The sequence below is a fragment of the Labrus bergylta genome, chromosome 12, assembly GCF_963930695.1.
Source record: "Labrus bergylta chromosome 12, fLabBer1.1, whole genome shotgun sequence".
Classification (NCBI taxonomy): Eukaryota; Metazoa; Chordata; class Actinopteri; order Labriformes; family Labridae; genus Labrus; species Labrus bergylta.
The window spans coordinates 24586323-24606682 of record NC_089206.1 but is presented as its reverse complement, the minus strand read 5'-3'; the positions used below and the strand labels follow the sequence as shown (position 1 = coordinate 24606682).

The following is a 20360-nucleotide window of genomic DNA, read 5'->3' as shown; positions in this document are numbered from 1 at the left end:
ATAATGCCCACATTGTGCGCACAACATAATTATTTTGTGCGTAACAAGATGCACCTAAGGATATTTTTCTTTTTGGACTTTTTGGTAATTTAATCACACCTACAAAAACTGTCCATCATCAGAAAATAACTCTATACAATACTTTTTTGGTTTCAAAAGATATTTAGTTCTAAACATTTTGTAATCGATTTCAGTGTCACAGGCTAAAACCTTTTTAGTCTTTGAGGATTTCATTTTTTTTTTCACAAAGATTACAAACAGGTCACTTGATGCTAATTGTGAATCAAATTTACTTTGATGACAGCAATAATTATTCTTATTTTTATTTAACGAATCTTCCCTTACTTTATTCTCTTAACTTTACGGGGAGATGTTACTTCCGCCTTCGTGTCAGCCTTTTGGATAGCTTGATTTAAAACAGATTGATGCAAGTTTAGCCCGCCCCCTTGACGTCTCTAGGGCATGATTTTCGCGCGCAAGCTACTTAGCGAGGTCAAAACATAGCCCTAACCCTAAGATCATCGGAGTGTTGATCTTGTGGAGTTAACAGTTTTCTGAAAAACATCTGGACAGTTTTCTCCTTAGTAAAAGAAAACCTGACACTTGTACTGTCTTCACATGTACACAGAACATCTGTTCACACATGCATGCTCATAAATTGTTTATTCTATTTGGATTCACACACATATGCTCACGTATCCAGAGAAAATTTGACAGGCAGTTTTTGTCTCTATATCACACGGCATTAACATGTTTCCTCAGCAGGATCAAATAGTCATCACGATGATTCAGACAGAACAACCATTACCCAAAGCAGGGGTGGGCAACTTCGCTTACCATAAGCACCACATTCATTTGATTTTCACTGCCAGAGGGCCACATTCTTTAAAAAGTTTTGGGCCCTCTGAGACAAATATAAGGCTTTGTAATTTAACAAATTGAATAAACACATCGCTTCCATAAAACCAACACTTATATTTTCAAACTTAAATAAAAATAGTACTGATCAATTTAATGATTTTAACAGAATTAAAGCCATATTAAGACACTTTTCAGTACAATGAAGAGAGTATTTATTGGTTATACATTACAGTATAATTTACCTACATTTCAAAAAGAATTTCAAATGCATTCAGTAATGCATGTAATAAAGTTTTACAGAAACATTTACAGCCATGCACATAATTTATTCAAAGACCAAACCAAATACCAGCTTTTAAAGATCATTACAGAGAATATTCTATTTTTCATGTTTGAATGCTTTTGGTCTTTGTGCATGGTTTTGTATTGGCAACTCAGGTTTTAATCCTTTATGACGGATCTTTTTTTAAAAAAATGTTTTCTTCATGTTTACAATTTATTGATATTTGAAAATGACTTGTTGGCCACGATGAGTGAGCAGATGGGCTGCATGTGGCCCCAAGGCTGCCAGTTGCCCAGCCCTGCCCTAAAGACAGATTATAGATCACACAGCAGCCTCTAAATGTCTCAGTTAAGTACATAGCACCATGCTGGAAAGATCTAAAAGATTTGGTTTAATCATTAAGGGTAAATGTGAAGTAATGATGCAGACATTGCAGTGTTTCTGTACGGGACTGTGACATGAAAAAGCATAAACACAAAAAAGGGACAAGTTAATTTCCGCATCATTCACACTGCAATGGTTTAATATTCCGGTTGACAGTGGTGATTCAGTGAATTTTAAAAGAAAAACTTTTAAGTCGCCTATGAGTTCATACAGAAAGTTTGTTTACTGTTTCGGGCAGCAACATTTACACTCTGCTGCAAACACAAAACTTCATACACATTTAATCTCATCTTTAATTGGAATAAAAAACAAAAAAACAATATTACAGTAAATCTTACAGTAAACCCTGTGACATTTCGTCAAAAAAACATTTACAAGGATCCCGTTTGTAACATAAAGGGCAATCTACTCTGAGGAGACTATTGCACATAAAAAAAAGTGTTTTAACCACTCTACTGAACACTGGCTCAAAACCGAAATAAATCCAGGGTACAAGAAATAGAGCGAGTGCATGGTTGTAATATACAAGGGCACCATTGGCTGTACAGTGACAAGACAGGCATCATCCGATCAGGGAGACATAGTCAGAGTATTTTTCCTCTTGGAGTCCCTCCGTGGGAATGGAACAAAGCTTTTCACCTCTTTGAAACATAACCCTGTGGGCAAAAGTGGAAAACCATTTGTTTTCTGCAAGTGCAGCACTTCCACCACTCCAGTCATAATTTAAACAGAAAGCCATTAGAGACACATATTGCACGGCATTTAAAAATGAATTATTAATCACCACATCATTAACAGGAGCCCTTGCAGTAAAGTGTTTGTGTAATTGTAAATCATCCAATATGGCCTACACGGTAAACACTGTATCCATTACAGCATCACTTGACTTTATTTATCTCTGATAAGGCAGCATAGATTACATTGCTGCATGCCTTCCTCTAGTGTTTGCCTTATATGTTTCACTTACGCTTCCACTCCTCAAGGGACAGAGTGGCGTTGTCATGGCTGTCGTCGTACGCTTTGGGCTCAGGGAAGTCATCTGGGTCCTTCAGGCTGTCGAAGTACGGGTGCTCCAGAGCGAGTTCAGCTGTGGGCCTCTCGTCTCCGTCCAGAACGAGCATCTTCTCCAGCAGGTCAATACCTGCAAACGGTCAGTGGCACAGAACAACCCAACAATTTAAACAAACATATAGACCATTAACTTTGACATCAGTTGATGTGTTCAATATAATATTCTGTTGAACATAAAGTCATGAGGCTGCTGCAAGGTCGGTGTCTTGTTTCTACTCAATGTAAACATTTAAGCTGACTCCAAAAGATAAAAATAGCCAGTTTTAAAAGATGCACGACTTTAGAGAATTTCTCCTGCTCATGACCTTTCTCACTGTTTAGAGTAGCAAGTGGAAACGCTTTCATGAAAAATGTACAAAGAGTCTCAAAGGGTAGCGAAATAAACGTTATGAAAGCAAATGAAACAAAACATTTGGTCCACAGCTGCAGGGATAAACCAGCATTCTGCTTTCACTAAAACTGTAAACAAAAATCAAAATTAGACATTTCTGGACCATCTGAATATAGAACAAGAGCTGCGGCTAAACTCACCCATTGCACTGCATCTGGGGAACAATGTAGAGAAGTCCTTTCTGGGATAACGAGGGAGAGCCTTTATATATGTTTTGGCCTGTTTTAACAAATAGAAGACACTTATTATCGAAGGTAAAAAAATAATATTTGAGAACATTTGAAGTTACAGTTTGTAATCAATCATTCATGCACGATCCAGTGTACACTGTTGTGTTTTTCACCTCTGGTTTTGGAGTGAAATGATTCAGATTACTGGAATTTCAACTGTTGAACAGCTTTAAAACCGATTTATGTGAATTTAATTCCAATTTGGGAACTGCTAAAACCACAACTGAACCTCTGACGCGTGTGGAAAACGGCTCCCAAAAAGCCAAGACAGAACTATATTTAAATGACTTTACCTGTTTTTAAAAAGTAAGCAACTGATTTGCAGAAATCCCCATTAAGTGCAATGTAGGTACCAAAAACGTGTTGAGCTTCATTATGGTTCCTTTTTCAGTCTTTGTTTCTTAGGTTTTGAAATAAATGATGAAAATGATGTACATACACTGATTGTAAATATTTGTGCTGAACTTGCTACTTACTGTAAACTGCAGAAAAGACTCATCTTTGTTTTATCTTATATCTACATATCTTTATCTGACCGGGTTGTCTGACACACCTTCCTGCTTCATGTTTTTTTATTTCCCTGACTTCCCTCTGGTGCCCCCCTTAGGACGAGTTTTATATTGCCTTTAAAGCTTCTGATAGCATTGAAGCCTCACTCAGCTGCTCGTGTGATTTTAGCCTGTATTAATTGCTACATTTCAGCTCTAGGTTCAGTTAGTTCAAATCATCTCAGTCTAATTTCTGTATTTCATGGGATACATGTATATGGATGACTTACACACACTGTTATTTATCCTACCTCTGGGCTGTCCAGCTTCTGGATGAACTCTGATCCAGGTACTCCTGTCACTTTCATGATCTGAGTCAGCTGGTCCATGTCTGGCAGTAAAAGGGGAACAATCAAGGATTTTTAAACCTGCTATGTCTTGAAGGTTCAGAATATAAAGGAAACGGAAAGCCACTTGGTAAAGCTGTTACCAATGGGGATTATAATTCAGTTAAGTGCATCAGAAGCCAAAAAGAGTACAAGGTGTGCAGTCATGAACACTGACACCTTTGTCTTTATTTTGCATTACGCAGGCTTCAAAAGTAACAAGTTCAGCATACGGACAACGTTGATGAAAGGATACAGTCTTTGCCTTTAAAAAGGGTTTTTCCATTGATCATTTCTGCCATGATGCAGCCCACAGACCAGATGTCCACTAGAATAAACAAGAAAGAAAGAGACATCAGTGAAAAACCGAGCAGTATACAAATCGCTTTAAGTTCAGTGCAGTAAAAATGAGGAAGGTGGCAGTTATGTGCCTGAGCAAAGTTCCTCTTCACAAGAGACAGTGAGGGATCTGTTGTGCTGTTTATGTTGGGGGAATATTTGATGAGTAATACTATCCTATGGAGGGTTGCTGGGCTACATTTGGTTCTGTTCACACTGTTTACAGAGTGAAGAAGCACAGTCTCCTATAGAAACATAAATCCTGGGAAAGTCTGTCCGTTGCACTGACAGCTCTATCACTGAGCTCTAGCACTATCGCGCTGCTGTCGGACCCATCTGTGTCAGCCGCTAACAGATTAAGGTTAAAAAAGATTTACTGTCACAATGAAAGCCATGCTACTTTAAATGCTTTTCATGCACAGACGAGAGGATTACAAAAACTGCTGACTCAGCATGTGCCCTACAAGCTGCGGCTGTACCTGGAGTCGGGAATGTTTTTAGATGACAAACAAACAAGTTACAGGGACAGCACCAACATGCCAACTAAGATCTGAGACAACAGTAAGAATATGTAACAGCTTTGAATGTCTTACCCGTCTGGGTGTAGTGCATCCAGTTCAGAATGACCTCAGGTGCCCGGTACCAACGGGTTACCACGTAGCCCGTCATCTCGGCGTCTGTGCTGCGAGCGAGCCCAAAGTCAAGGATCTGCCATGGAAGCAAAGACAATGATCATCATCTGGAACACGATTAATGTATAGCACACATCTGTATTGTTAATTTATTATGGAAACATCTTGGAAAGATTTCAACACCAAACCGATAAAGACCTAAAGTCCAATAATATCTGACACTGACAGACATAAACCCTATTCACACACGTGCAGAACTCCACAAACGGACACACATTTTCAACCAGATTTTATCTGGAATTATACCAGCCAGCCCTGTAGTAACATTTCCACCAGAATTCAGGGTGAGAGAATTCCAGTAGGAGGGGATGATGAGCTTTCTATCCTGCGACAGGCGTTTGGCTGGTGTCATCTCGGTGCACATGACATAAAGCTTTTTTAATTGTTTTCTGCCAGTCAGAATTGTCAGTATGTTCTTCCCTGCTCGTTCTTTCAACCCCCCACCCCCCTTACACCTCCCCACCCACTTCTGTGAAGGGACATTTGTGAACATGCAACTCGAGAGAATTTAGAAGCCGGCTGTCAGAAATCTTCCTGGTCACAATCAATCACTGGTCACTCTCTTCCTAATGGAAAGATATTTTCATACTTCAATAACTTTAATCCGAATACATACATAATGCTTCTACATTAGGATGTGTGAGCTGTAGAATAACAAATGTACATCTGTGCTGTTTCCTATATGTTATATTTTCCTTTACCTACAGAATCAAAATGTTTTTTTTCTAATGCAGCATCAAAGTGTTTTTCTTGTGTAAACATTAAATGTACAAACCTTCAGTTCACAGTCTTGGTTCACTGCCAAGTTTCCTGGCTTAAGATCCTGTAACAGATAAAATGAGCTGAGTGATGGTTACAGTATTTATTGCACATAGTGATTAAAAACAAATGATAGGGTCTGTACATCTAAATCAAAACGGGGTCTGGGAAGGGCTTTAGTGCGTGTAGTTTCTATAGCCACACATGGCTCAGCTGTTTAGCTCAGCTATAAAGAATACCATGAGGTTTTTAAACATGTATTTAATGCTGTGACTCAACGTTTTGCTCACCATGAGACTCGCTGCAGCTTTTCTTCAGTCATTCATTAGAATACTGTGATGTAACGAGGGATAAGAGGGGCACTGTGTGTTGATAACAACTTCACTGTGTTTGGAATTACGAGAGCAATAGTATGTTTTTGACAGACCAAATACACACACACACACACACACACACACACACACACACACACTCTCTCTCTGTCAGAGAATGAGTTTCACGTACAGTGCACACACACACACACACAATATGCTGAGCTACAACCAATTTTCAGAGCTTAACCTACACATGTTCCCTTAATAACAAATATAATTCATTAGTATGTTATGGTTAAATTATGTGACAAAAGTCGTATAAATGCTCAAGAAAATCCTTCCCAACAGAGCGAGCAATACTGTGTTATAAGTAGTAGTATTGAAATTAACTGCAGAGCTTGCTGTTTGAAATCACTAAACAATGACTTGAGTTTAAAACAAGGTTTTGTGTAGTTATTTATCAACACGAGTATACGGTGATAGTAGACAGTCATAAATTTCAATTGGTGTCTGATACAGGGAGGTAAAATGACTCTATATATAACATCTGTGTATGTCTAATTTCCCTTCTATCCACACGCACGCACGCACGCACGCACAACTCTAGGCCCTGTGCTGAAGGGTGTAGTCAGACATCTCTAGACATGCTTTGGGACATCAGAGAGGAGTAAACTCATCCTACCTGTTAGGGCAGAGTTTGCTCTTACTCAATAACAATGACAAATTAAATCAACATTCCCATGTAAGTTTGCAGTGCAGGAAGAAGTGCATGAGCGCCATCTGAGTCAGAGAAATGTGTGGCACAGTAAAAAAATATCCTTACTAGTGATCTTTAATGGTTCATTTATCGAGGAAGAGACAATGGAGCCATTGTAGAGCTTTTTCATTAACGCAGTGGTTCCCATACACTTTTTGCCGGGCCTCGCTTTGGCAGAGGAAAATATTTTTGAGCACCCCCACCCCTCATCATACACATCAACACATAAGTATATATGAATATACACATAACACACTGTCAGTGTGTCAATCATTGTCTGCAAAAAGTACAGAAATGAAACATCAGTGTTTGAAAACAAACTGAAAAAAACGAATAAGCAGCTTTTTACAGAGGAAGCAGTTAAAAGTTAATCTGCATCATGAAACTTCCAAATGTTCACAGTCATAGCTTTAAACAGATTTGTCCTAAACCTGACTCTGAGGGTAAACAACTCCCTAAAAAAAAAGATCAAAATCTTCTTTTTAAGATTGATACTTTCAGTCCTGCTATACTCTCTGTGACTAGTGTGGGCTTGTTTTGTGCTCTAGATCTTCTTAAGTCTGGGGTGCAGCTTTGAGACTGACACTCTTTCTTCATTTTCAATATCAAGCTTTCATCTGTATTTTCTGTTGATTGAGGCGACTGCAGAGAAACAGCTCTGTCACACAGGTGGGATATGACAAAAGTAATGAGTGTGGCTCTCCCCCGCACACATTGTTGTAGAGGTGAAGCTGAGAGCGAGATATGGCTCGCCATATTTCCGTCTTTTTTTCGTAGTTGTGATGTCTGGTGTAGATTCATGGTCAGCCTTACATTTACCCCAAAAGTCTGCCATGCTTTGCTAGCAGTGCAGAACAGAGTGCATTGTTTGTATTTAGCCTTGCCACGCCCCCTCCTCTCATAACCCTGGGCTCCACTTTGGGGACCACTGTATTATCTTCAGATGTAATGTATTGGACTTGGTCTTACCCTGTGGATGATTCCAGCCTTGTGGATATACTGCACAAAGAGAGAAACAGAGATTTATTTGAGTAATTAAACATATAAGAAGTGCTCAAAGACTTTTTTTTTACACTTGTCATCAAGCAAACTGTGTATTTTAAACAATGGCACTGACCCTTTTCTTTGATTTTTCATTCTTTTTATTTCCAGAGTTGAATAAAATCCATCACAAGTTTGTGTTGAAATCACTTTTTAAGGCCCAAAAGCCTGTGTGTTAAAAGCTTGAACGCTTTCTTCATTATATAAGCTGTTCATTGAACGAGATATAAGTCTAATTCAGGCATGAATTAATTGAACAATAATTTGGAATTAACCTTGAACCGTGTTTAGGATGTTTGACTGTACGTCAGATAATAAAAATGGTGTTTGAGAAAGACGAAAAGCTCACCCTGAGTCCACAGAGCATTTGGTAGACAAGAAACTGGACTTTGTCCTCTGAGAGATGTCCCCGCACCTTCGACAGGTCAGTAAACAAGTAAGGCATCACCAGGTAGCTGAGATACAGAGAGGGAGAGAGGCAGAGGGAGCCAGAAGAGAATGAATGGAAGGAGATAGACTGTCTAATTAGTGAGGTGAAAACAGTCCAAACACTATACAAGCTCCTTTCAGTCAAGAACACAGCTCATGTCTGCTGTTACTCTCCTCTCCCTGATAATGCTCTGATCCATCTATTCATACTTTCACTTTGGAGCTTAGAGTGCTTTTAAATGTTTATGTAGCACTCATAGTCATACCACCTTAAATATATGCTTCCTCTTTACATAATACTTATTATATGCTTCAGTAGGTCGCTACCAGGGTGACGTGTCACTCATGAAAGTTCAGCTGTGTTTTGGTGCGTTGATCTCAGAAGTTGGAAATTCTGAGTAACTGGTCTGATAATTCATCAGGAGAGTGTTGTGATGTTTTTCTTGTTTGTTCAGTCATACTTTCATATTTAACTGTTATTTTTTCTCTTACTATTTTTTCCCCAAGGGGACAATAAAGTGTATTGTATTGTATCCTAAAGTTCAGTATTTTGGTGTTTGCAGTAGGGCCCGACCGATATGAGATTTTTGGGGCCGACATCGATCGGAGAGAAAAAAATCTGATACCAATATATCGGCAAAAATCTTTCTTAGATCAATTTGGAGCTTTAGAGATAGTTAGATTTAGATATACACATTTATTGCGTTGATCCCTCAAGTGCAGTTATCAAACACTTGTGGAAAAGATATATAATGAAGACAAGATGGTCGCTCAACTGGAAAGTACCTGTGCATGTAAGTGCATCACCACTTGACTCTCTGGAGAGTGATAATGCTTGTTGTAATCCATATATCACACTCTGTTGGTGACAGAGAACTTCTAGTGTAATACAGGGAAACTCAAATTAAATGCTATTTGACTGGTGTATAAATCTAGTTATATATCGGTGCATACAGATAGTCCCTGTATATGCTAATATCGGACCATTTTATTGCCTGGCTCATTAATTGGTCGGGCTCTAGTTTGCAGTACTTATTACTTTGTCAGTATGCTTTACAATAAAAAGCAAATTCAATAGACGTAAAGACCTCTTGAGCACAATTGCAGATAACAATTAGATAATTTTTCTGTTCTGCGCTCTTTATGAAATGCTTACATCCGGGTCAGATCAATTATCACAACAAACAATTGTGATTACAAACAATACACTCTATGGCAAAAAGTATGTGACCACCCTTAAACAGATAGTAAGAACAGTATAATAGAATTCTTCATTCTGTTGAAGGAAAGGCTTACAGCTTTAGCATACAATGATATATTAGTCAGTCTGGTTACTTCAAACTTTAGTGGAACATTTTGGTTTCTCAACTAACTACTTGATAAACTGAAATGCCAGAAAAGAGCTTAGCCAGTAGCTTACCTCTGTAATACCTTTGTGGCTGAATGGTAGGGCTTATTTGGTGGAAAGCGCTCACAGAACAGTGGGGGTTGTTATGGCACAATGATAAGTGTCCATTGTTTTAGACTTTGTACATGTTCAGCATTCACACATGGGTCTAATAGTTAGGATGGTCACATACATTTGGCCAGTGTATGACATGACAGTAGGTCATTATTTTTTAAATCAACACTTGTACCATAAAACAGTAAATCATTCTCCATAGTGCATATTAGATATAAACACACTCTTCAAACCCAATCAACAGATAAGCCTATGTCATTACAGTGACAAAAGAATTTCAGCTGAACACATTTTCCTCTTTCTGTCTGTCTCCTAAATTACAAAAAAATCTATCATCTCAAAGGTTCTGCAGTCCTGTAGGCATTTCTTCTGGTGAAAAACCTGCAAAACATCCGAGGTGCTCTCGACTCGAACTGAGTGCTGCAAATATGAATAAAATACTCACAAGTCCTGCATGTCGTCAAGGCTTGTAGCAGCTGTAAACACTTCAAGAAGTCCTACCACCTGAAAGGATACAGACACATGGGAGCAGATGTGAGGGGCAAGTATTTCCAGCATATTTTAAATGTAACATGACTGTGCTATTTCAAGCCTAAAAGTTGCACATAAAAAGAACAGTCTGATGGAGGAAGCAGGAAATGTTTTGGTTGTATAACCTACTCACATTTTCATGCTTCATGTGTTTGAGCAGTCGGAGCTCTCGGTAGGCCCTCTTAGCAAAGATCTCTGACTGGAAGGGCCTGTGGAGCTTCTTAATGGCCACTTTCTCTTTAGTCTTTTCATTTATTGCTGAGCTGTGGTGAATAATGAAAAAACAAGACATTAGCATTGCACTCTGAGGCTGCATGCACCTTCTAGTTTCACTATGATTTCACTCTTTTGAAGTCAGACGAGTGGGAAAACGACAGGGGGGGTCTATTTTGAGGTTTCCCTCTCATATAGAAGCTTGAAATCAAAAAGCACAGGGTCTGTCAGATGGAGGTTGCACTGTACGTGAAACTCATTCTCTGACAGAGAGAGAGTGTGTGTGTGTGTGTGTGTGTGTGTGTGTGTGTGTGTGTGTGGTATATTGAGCATCAACATGTTAATGTTTGGCAACTCGTGATGTGCATGTCTGCAGTGATCTGCAGGGCACCAAATCGTAGGAGGACCGGCTTGTTAGGCTATTTGAAGCCACATCCACCAACACGCATTACACACATCACTTGTGCATAATTCTGTGGACAATTTTGATGCCCTAATGTTGGATATTACAGTCAATATAACACAAAGCAGCTTATCATTAATGATAAATATGTGAAATCAGCCCAGTAAATCTCACACATACAGACTCTAGGTAATGATTCTGTTTATTTCCCACAAAGTGGCTTTTGAGAGAAGTGCAATCATTACAGATAATGTTGGTGCGCTGACCGCAGTTCGTAAGAACATGCTTCATTTAAAGGTCAGACTTTTAAAGCTTTAATAGACCAGAACTCTCCCACATCATGAAGCTTAAAACCCCAGTGACCACATTTAGATTGCTAATAAGTACACCTCTGACAACAGAGGCCAAAGATCAACTATGATGGATGAATGTTAAACCACTCTCAGATATGGTTTTTCTACTTCCCCAAGGCCCGTTGGATTTTCATTTGTACTACTATTGTTTCAGTGTTGGTTTTTTTTCTAAGTTGGAATGTCATCACTGGTTCTACCTTCCTGATCGTGAGGATTTGTCATTTAGGAGAGTGGATAAAGAGACTTTGGGCTGTTTCTTGGACAAAAGAAGGAATTTGAAGAAGTCAATTTGGGCTCTTGGAAATTGCAATAAACATTTTTCAAATTATTGTCTTTTTTCTCACAAACCTTAAGCTAATTCTTGGTTTGGCCTGACACTAAATATAAATATATATACTGTATAAAACATGGACGTACCATGGGTGACGTCTCAGTGACATAACCCATTGGCAGGGTTTTAAAGCCCAATGATGACAGTTGCCAAATTGGAAATGTTAAACTAAGTTTTGTTCAACACAGAGACAAACATAGTTTGAGTTGAGACGGGCCTTCAGCCTCCTGGCAAAGTCTTAAATGCACCTGCCTGTCAGTCAGATCAGCCACACCCCTAATTATGCATAAAATGAGCTGTGCACATTTTGAACGATGCTGTAAACGTTTATTTCTGCTGTCACAGATAGCATCTTAATATGGGTGTTATTGGGACTTCCAGGGCTTTCTTTTGGAGCCAGCATCAAGTGGACACTAAAGGAACTGCAGTTTTTTGCACTTCTCTAATGGTTTCCTTTTTCAACACCTGAGGTTGCCACTTTGCAATGACTAGTAGTTTTCCAAATAAAAAGTTGTGAATATTCAGTTAGTATCATCCAGGGTTCTGTGCAATGGCAATCTAAAACTATCCCAATTAAGTCGTAACAAATTACATAACATGTATATGAAATTGCAGGATACTTAAATGTAAAACATTTTGTATTTCCTGCAGTGCAAGAAAGAAATGGAAGCACAAATTGAACTCTACAGCAATTATCTTAAGTGCATGTGGTCTCCCACAGATATGAGATGAAAGCACAGCGAGATTGGAGGGAAAGCAGGTAATGTACCCAATTATTTTAAGCAATCTAGTTTATTACATGAGGGGTTCAATTTATATAATGACAAAAAAATGGCACTTAGGTTTTAGGAGTGTCTGATATTTTCCAGACTATTGGAATTGATTTGTTATCATTGTTATCTCAATCTAAAAGGAAGTAAGAATAAATCAGAATCACAAACCACATTATAAAATGTAATGAATACAAAAAAAACAAAAAATATGACCTAAAACACTCTCTGGTACAGGGTTCTGTTGTGGGAACCTGGATGCATCCATGAGCAATATGTCTTAATCATAACTATTGACCTGATTTCCTGTTATTGGTAACTTTGTACAGTCCCATTATGGACACTGACAACAGCCTTGCATGTATTTGTATGTCATTGTAACTGCACATACACAGATATAATAGTTTACTGTAATAGTCTGAACTTACAATGTGCAAGCCCTATAATTGAATGAATATCTTAAAAATAAGATCTTTGACTTTAAATAGTGGAATATTTATACATCATATAATGTCATATATCACACATGCAACAGCTTTGTCACCAAACTTGCAGAATTGTTTGACCTTAACACTGATTTTTTTCTATCTAGTCTGCTAAATAAACATCATGTGACTGAATAATGTTGGGTGCATCAAGTGGTGGGTATACTCTCTTTTTTTATGTGGCCTATCCAGCAGATGATAATATCTGTTATAAACAGTGACATGTGGGACTCCTTTTGACTATTTAATAAGTGCGTATGAGCCAATTAGAGACAGAGTAGGGACGAGTGAGGGTCATCCCTTCACCATCCTAGCACCTAATGCATTTACTCATTTTACACACATTTGAATGTTACATCAGCAACAGTAACTTAATCAGAAAGTTGGGTTTCACTTCTTCTGATGCCTGAAGCACATTTATTTGCGTATGCAAACCCCTGGTTATTAATTTCACATTTCTACAATGCATGTATTACATAAACTAATAGACGTACTATAACACAAGTTAAAATATACAATTTTTCGTGCATTAAAATACTCTTATGACTAGTGTTATTATGTAATATGTGCATTGTGTTTTATATGTGGCCTTTATAATGCAGTAATGTAACTTGTAAATATCTGCCTATAGAAATCAAAGAGGAAAATATCCATCCCTCTTTATTGTCGTTTAAAAATAGCTATGTCGTCTCTTTTATTTGACAGGTAAACAGATGTCAGTGTAATGAGTTTTAGAGTGCTCGCCCTACGTAACCTGTTTTCAGGTACCAGGTGTTATAACTTGTTAACGTGTGTGGTATCAGTGCTATCCGTGGTAATGTAGCATACAGTGTATAACCCAGGCCCACCACACACACTGTATGCAGACAGTATAGCTAACATTTATGAGTGCAGGGCTCAGACTGTAGCATTCATACACACTTCAGACTCTACTACGACACACACTGCATGCAGCGTTCAGTAAATGTCAAGTCACTCACCACACGGAGCCGTAAGCCCCGGTCCCTATCTGTTTGAGCCGTGTGTATTTCTCCGGGACTTCCCACACCGTGCTGTTGATTTCCTCTCGGGAGAAACATCCCTGAGACTCCATGACGAAGAGAAGGCACAACTAAAGACAACTTCTCCTCCAGTACGCCTATCACTTGTTCAGGAGGTGAAGCAACACACTGCGAAAAGTTCAAGGCAATGTGCTGTATTCGTTACTTCCGGTATGGCTTTTCAAAATAACATGCAGTCGATCTGTAGATAAGATAAAATAAGATAATCCTTTTTTTATCCCACAACGGGGAAATTTACAGGAGAAAAGGAGCAAAAAATGCAACCAAATGACTGCATCTTTGACTGTTACGGTTGTGGTTGATATAACTCACTTAATGATCCTCCCTACTCAATTTAGAGGGGAATATGTGGTGAGGAAATACATATTTACCATAAAGTGAGAGAATTACAAATACAAACCCATAAATATCGACCAAGTATGTGAGATGCAGACTATAAAAACTAAATGTATTTTTCTACCTCTTTCTACCTCCATTGATGAATTTTTGCCGTGATAAATGTAAAAAAAAACCATGTATGATGATGGTCTCGTTTTCTTTTGTACGTCATTAAAAGGCATCTACGTTAGTTTCAGTCAGTCTCTAAACCACCTACAAACTCCTCACAGGAGCTTAATTTATTAGAATGAAATATATATATTTAACAATGGCATTTAAAGTGCAAAATACAAAATGTATCTGTGAAAACGATTCAGCAATTACTATTACTCTATGTCTCTAGTCTCTAGTCTATGCTCATTTTTATTGTCTCAAAATTGGCTGACCTCTCAAGTTAATTTAAAGGCTAAACAAAACTTTATTTTCTACTTTTGAAGAAAGGTATTTTATTTTGAAGGAAATATCACCAGAGTTCCGGTCTAATATCGTGGCCTTGACTCGTTAGCAGCAGAGCGTTATGATGTCAGTGAGCTACAATCAGTCTACTACAGTCGATAACATGTTATACAGCCTTGAGGTTTACGTGTAGCCTCTTGTAGTTTTTGATTTTGAAGTGTTACAGCATTTTACTGGAAGAGGGTCAGTCACCATGTGGAAAACAACCAACTGATGTAAACACTGCACAAATCAAGTGTGAGAAATCAGAGGGTTTGCTTGCTGAAACATGTCAATATGACTTGGTTAGCTCCCACCCACACATAGGAGGTGTTACTTGTCATGCATAATTACTGTGCATTCCCATGAGTTTATGAATCATGGCAGCTTAGAGGGGAACATTCACACTTACTGTAAGTGCACAAAAACACTTTAATAATTACATCAGATTTTGACTTTGTACACAAATCTACAATAGATTTTTTTTTTTTAACTCAAATTAATACATTTTCCATGATTAAAACACCCTTTATTCTGACATTACCTCTTACAGATAGTCTATAACCTGTTATTACTTAAAATATTTCAGTGAACTGTAGCTCTAAAGGAACTCTTCTCTCTGAAAGGATCGACACCGACATTAACAATATTTAACCTGCATGGATCTGCTCTCTTGGCAGTCCATAAAAGACTGACCTTGTGAATCAGTGAATCATCTATCAGTGGTATCCTGTTACAGAAAATGCAGACTACTTAAATAAACTGACTATACTTGTATTGTTTTTTCTAAAGACTGTTTTTGTGCAGGTGAGAAATTTTCAGATTTTCTACTGAAAGTGAAGCTATGAATTCTACAAAGAAATATATTGCTCCAGGTCAAATTCATTCACTTTGAATCTGGCTGAATAGAAAAAAGTAAGCAAGTATAATAATCAAGGTATTTAATATTTAGTCAGACGAGATGTGGTTAAGAAGCAGCTTGGGATCATGAAATGTAGAGAAGTTTAGGTGTTTGAGTCTAAAATAAAAAGACATCTACAGCACATTAGGGTCAAGTCAGATTTATGTCACCTGTAAAGATATTATATATATAGGTGCTTTATTAATATAAATTAGAACATTAAACCTCAAATGTGGAATATTCAGAGGTATTCATCTATAATTCATGTTTAAATTTCTGTCAGCTTTCATAGTTTTGAGGAATCTAAAATGGAAAAATGGATGAAGAAAGAGATGAGTGTGTTTTTAATACGCAATATGATTTCTTGTTTCTTTTCTTTTTTACTGCCAGAGGACAATAATATATCTGAGTAGGATGGAAAGGTTATGAATCAATACGAGTGACTCAGCCATTGTTTTGCCGGCTGCTTAACTTTTCACCTTTCAAAACTCACTTTCCATCCTGTAGGCAAATCTGGTTTGGAGAGGAAACCTCCCACCTGTACTAGAGTTATGAAACATCGTCCTAACAAATCTCTGCTGAGTCAAGAATGAGCAAAGTAGTCTAGCCTAAAGGAGGTAAATTGTTAATGGTAAATGGACTGGAGCTTGTACAGCGCTTTTCTAGTCTTCTGACTAATCACCATTACACTGCAGGTCACACCTACACATTCACATCCTGATGGCCGAGGCTGATATGTTAAGTGACCATCAGTATGAGCTTATCCCATTCATACACATTCACACTCTGCCGACAAAGCAGTGGGAGCAACTTGGGGTTAAGTGCCTTGCACAAGCACACATTGGACATGTGGTAGGAGCTGAAGGAGCTGAGAGATGACCACTAAGCCACAGCCTCCAGGTAGCATCCATGTGACAAAGAGACATTTCCCTTAAGGTTACTGTTTTTGTAATAATAAGCCCAATAGTTGATTTAACTCATCAAATTGCAGCATTCACACATATGCACCTGCATAAATACAATTCAGTGTCAATCAGGAGTACATTAAATCTTTCCATTTCCTTGCTTTGAACTTGGGCTTGACATACTGTAAGTTAAATTGCTGAAGATACTTAAACCCATGTAGAATAACTAATTTGAGGCTCTTTAAAATGTGGCCAACAAACGTGGCCAACAAATGCCAATATATTTCCTGCCAATATTCTTCACTGTCTTTAGAATATAAAATAATAATGTGCAATTATTTGTGCAACCCCTTCTTTTATATTCCTGACTTTAAAATAAAATAAAAGAATTAAAATAAAATCACAGTCACATGGCCAATAAAGTCTTACCAGGTTATGTAACTAACAACAAGACAGTGAAAGATAAAGATAGGCCGACATAGGCTATATCAGCCTATTAAATTCATATTTAATATTTATAAGAAATATGTTTGGTTCTTTCATAAGTTTTTTTTTGATATTTTCTTAATGTAGGCCTAAATAATTTAGATTTTTCCCAAAATAATTATTTTATTTCTACCAAGAAAAATACGATTTATTTTTAATAGAATTACCAATATAATTTATTACCCTCATAATCGTGTCTGACTATGAGGTCCCTTTACTGTTTTTTGTTTTCGTTTTTTTTTAGTATGGGGACACAACTTGTACACCTGTGAACAGGTAAGAAGAAGTCAACATGTGATCTTCTTTTGTTGGCTCCTTAAATTAGCATTATTTTAATATAAATGTGTTTGGACCTGGTGATATAATCTGGATAAAACGCGTCCAGGTGATCAGGTGACAGATCGAACGGACATGGTTTTAAAACGGACCACAACATTCTATGGTTGCTATGGTTTGTCTCCAAGTGCATTATTTAGAAATGAATTTCATTTAAACTCACAAAATCCTCAAACGCTCAGAAAAGCACACACGGATTTTTTCTTGCTGCCTCGAAGTGAATATTTTCTTCAAAAACAAGCTCAAAAGACGACTTTTCCACCTGGACCTTCACTGACGACCTGTCCTGACAGTCCTGACCAAACGACCGACATCCACAAAGTAAGATTTCAGATACTTTTTAACTCCTGCTCTTTTGGCCTGAACATATCAAACTCACGTTTCAACATTTTTTAAAATAAAATTATATTTTCTATTTCTAGTTTAACTGTGTTTCAAAAAGGTGTGATATCTGACTGTTAAGGAAACCAAAAGCTGATTTCTTAATTTGTTTTATTCGGTTTGTCTCCCCACAATAAATCCACTGCTAATGCTAGCATGTCTGCTTTAAATCAAAATACTGTTTCCATAACTTTACCTTACCTAGCAACGAATGTAGTTTTAAACTTTGGCCCAAAGTTGTTTCCATTAAATTCATTAATTATTTTTATTGTTGTTTATTTTATTTTATTTTTTACATTTTGGGGATGTTTCATGTATTAGAAGTTAAAACAAAAGAGCATTTTAGCATGAGAATATTTCATAAAAAATGTGCCTCATCAAATTTACGGTGAACTAGACAGCAGAGAAACATTTTCTGCAAATAAGGTTTTTCTAGAAAAGTTTCTAACTGAGAAATTCAGTTTAAAATAACACACTGTACATTTTTAACTCAAGGTGTGTCATATTTCTATAAATTCATAGATTCTGTCGGACATAAGTTGGTATTCCCAGAGCCAATAATATGCAGGAAAGACATTTAATTTGGCTGCTCTCTCCTCCTTAAGACAACACATCAGATGTCCACAATTAATTTTATAAAGACTAATCCTTCATAAGATCAGTATTGATTAAAAGTAGGCCTAACTTTGACTTGTACACATGTTTTTTTTAATGAGGATGTTATCTTAATGAGGTTTATTCTGACACATTTTTTGTGTTTGTCTTTTATATGTTGTCAGAAATGTTACTGTAAATTGTATTTTTTATGCTGCTACTCCATTTAGTTCATTCTGCTATTGTTGTGGTGTTAAGTGATGATTAGTGATGAGTGCTGTAACATTGTACCAGCATCACATCACATTACAGTATGTTTGCATAATAACACAGTGAAAGAAATGTTGACCTGGGACACTTTACACATTTTTACAGCAAGTTTGTTGTATATGTATATGATGATGAGCTGTGATGTGAAACCTTTTATTCTTTTTACCTTTAGATGATGGATCGACGCTGGACCTGGACATCCGTCCTGATCCCGACCCCGAACCAGCCTGGCATCCCGAGACTCATCCTCCGCAGGATCCCGGCGCCAGCCCCGCTCTCTGACTTCTTCTTCCCCTCTCCCTCTTCCTCCTCCCTCACCCTTTCTCCAGCCTCCACCTTTAGCCCTCCCTGTTCTCCCACCCCTACCCTCTCCTCTCATAGCTCTTCCTCTCACTCCTCCCCTTCTGTCTCCTCCATCTCCTCTAGCCAACCTCCGGCACCCGGGGAGCCTCTGAGAGCTTGCTCTCCAAAACCACTTTTAGGGTTATTTAAGCTGGCTACAATGTTTCCTTCTAAAGCCACCGTTGTGCACAGGGAGTCTTCTAGAGCAGGTCCTCAGAAGCCAGTGGCTGATATAACTGGTCCTGCTGACTCTCCTGTAACACCGGGAAGCCCGTTAAACCCTCTTCTCCTGTTTCCGCAGGTCCCAGTGAGCCTCGGGCCTTTGTGGAACGTGCCTGTGCCGGACTGGTCGAGGAACCTGGATCTGTGCATGGAGAGGAGGGAACAGTGGTTCAACAGCTGGTGGAGAGAGAGCCAGACTGTTCCCACAGGTGAGTCTCCAGGTAAGCGCTTCCGCCCTTCAACTAGAATTTAAATGTTTCTTTTCTTATTTTTGCAGGTATTATGCCTCTTGAAATGAGGTGGGGGGTTGGGGGTGGAGCTGGAATTACTAAGTGTCATTACAGGATGAAAGGGAGTACATAATAAAGAGTTTAAGGAAAAGAGACATGGTAAGTATGAACTCTTATGGAAAGGTACGTACTTTCAGTTATTTACAGGTTTTCTGCAGTGATTCATTTAACCCATGTTTACATGATTTTTAAAAGTTTTAATACTAATCTGACTTTTTTTCTTTTTTTTCAGAGAGGAGAGGCCGACGGAGGAGAGGAGCGTTTGCACTCTCTAATACAAAGGTATTTATCAAGTGTAATGACATGAGATGTATGTTATACAGTGCAGTTATCTGGTCTTCTGTTTTTGAGTTCATGAAGTGTTCACTATGCTATTTTGTCTTTCATTTGTCCTCTAGAGAGAACAAGAGGAGGAGAGGAGGCGGGAGGAAGATACTAAGCATGACCTCTCCTAAAAAAGGTACATGACATGTTATCTATAATTAGATTTGTTTTATGCATCAAGTGCAGTTCCCCTGTTTCCTCTCCGCAAGTTTTTACAAGTTTTGAATTCTTTGAAGTTTTTATATTATTTCATTTTGTCTGCATTTGTCTCTAACAGAGAGAAGAGGAGAGTAGGTGGGAGGAGAAGAGAGGAGGTGGGAGGGCAATACGTTTGCACTCTAATGAAAAAGGTAAATATCAATATTTTTTTGATCTAATGACTGAAATTCTTTTAATGATGAATTCATATTTGTTCACCTGATAGTTAACATGTCTGGACTTCTATTTGTGTTTCAGGGAGTA

General features: G+C 38.0%; 1 protein-coding gene across 1 annotated transcript; it reads right to left on the bottom strand.

The window, feature by feature from the left end:
• Window positions 1–1056: 1056 nt before the first annotated feature.
• mapk13 (mitogen-activated protein kinase 13) lies at window positions 1057–14161 on the bottom strand. Its single transcript, XM_020635971.3, has 12 exons — window positions 13954–14161; window positions 10552–10681; window positions 10333–10391; window positions 8346–8451; window positions 7925–7954; window positions 5901–5948; window positions 5027–5141; window positions 4351–4422; window positions 4020–4099; window positions 3131–3209; window positions 2496–2669; window positions 1057–2184 (listed from the first exon to the last, which is right to left on the bottom strand). The coding sequence occupies exons 1-12, from the start codon at window positions 14064–14066 to the stop codon at window positions 2099–2101; spliced, it is 1092 nt and encodes a 363-aa protein (XP_020491627.1). The 5' UTR covers window positions 14067–14161; the 3' UTR covers window positions 1057–2098.
• Between the last annotated feature and the right edge of the window lie 6199 nt (window positions 14162–20360).

What these genes read in the sequence shown, in the direction of transcription:
- mapk13 (XM_020635971.3), bottom strand. Translation starts at nt 14,066, where the DNA reads ATGGAGTCTCAGGGATGTTTCTCCCGAGAGGAAATCAACAGCACGGTG. An exon ending in CTTGACGACATGCAGGACTT is followed by an intron (nt 8,452 to 10,332) that starts GTGAGTATTTTA and finishes TCTGTATCTCAG; the next exon opens with CTACCTGGTGATGCCTTACT. An exon ending in ACCAAGACTGTGAACTGAAG is followed by an intron (nt 5,142 to 5,900) that starts GTTTGTACATTT and finishes CTTCCATGGCAG; the next exon opens with ATCCTTGACTTTGGGCTCGC.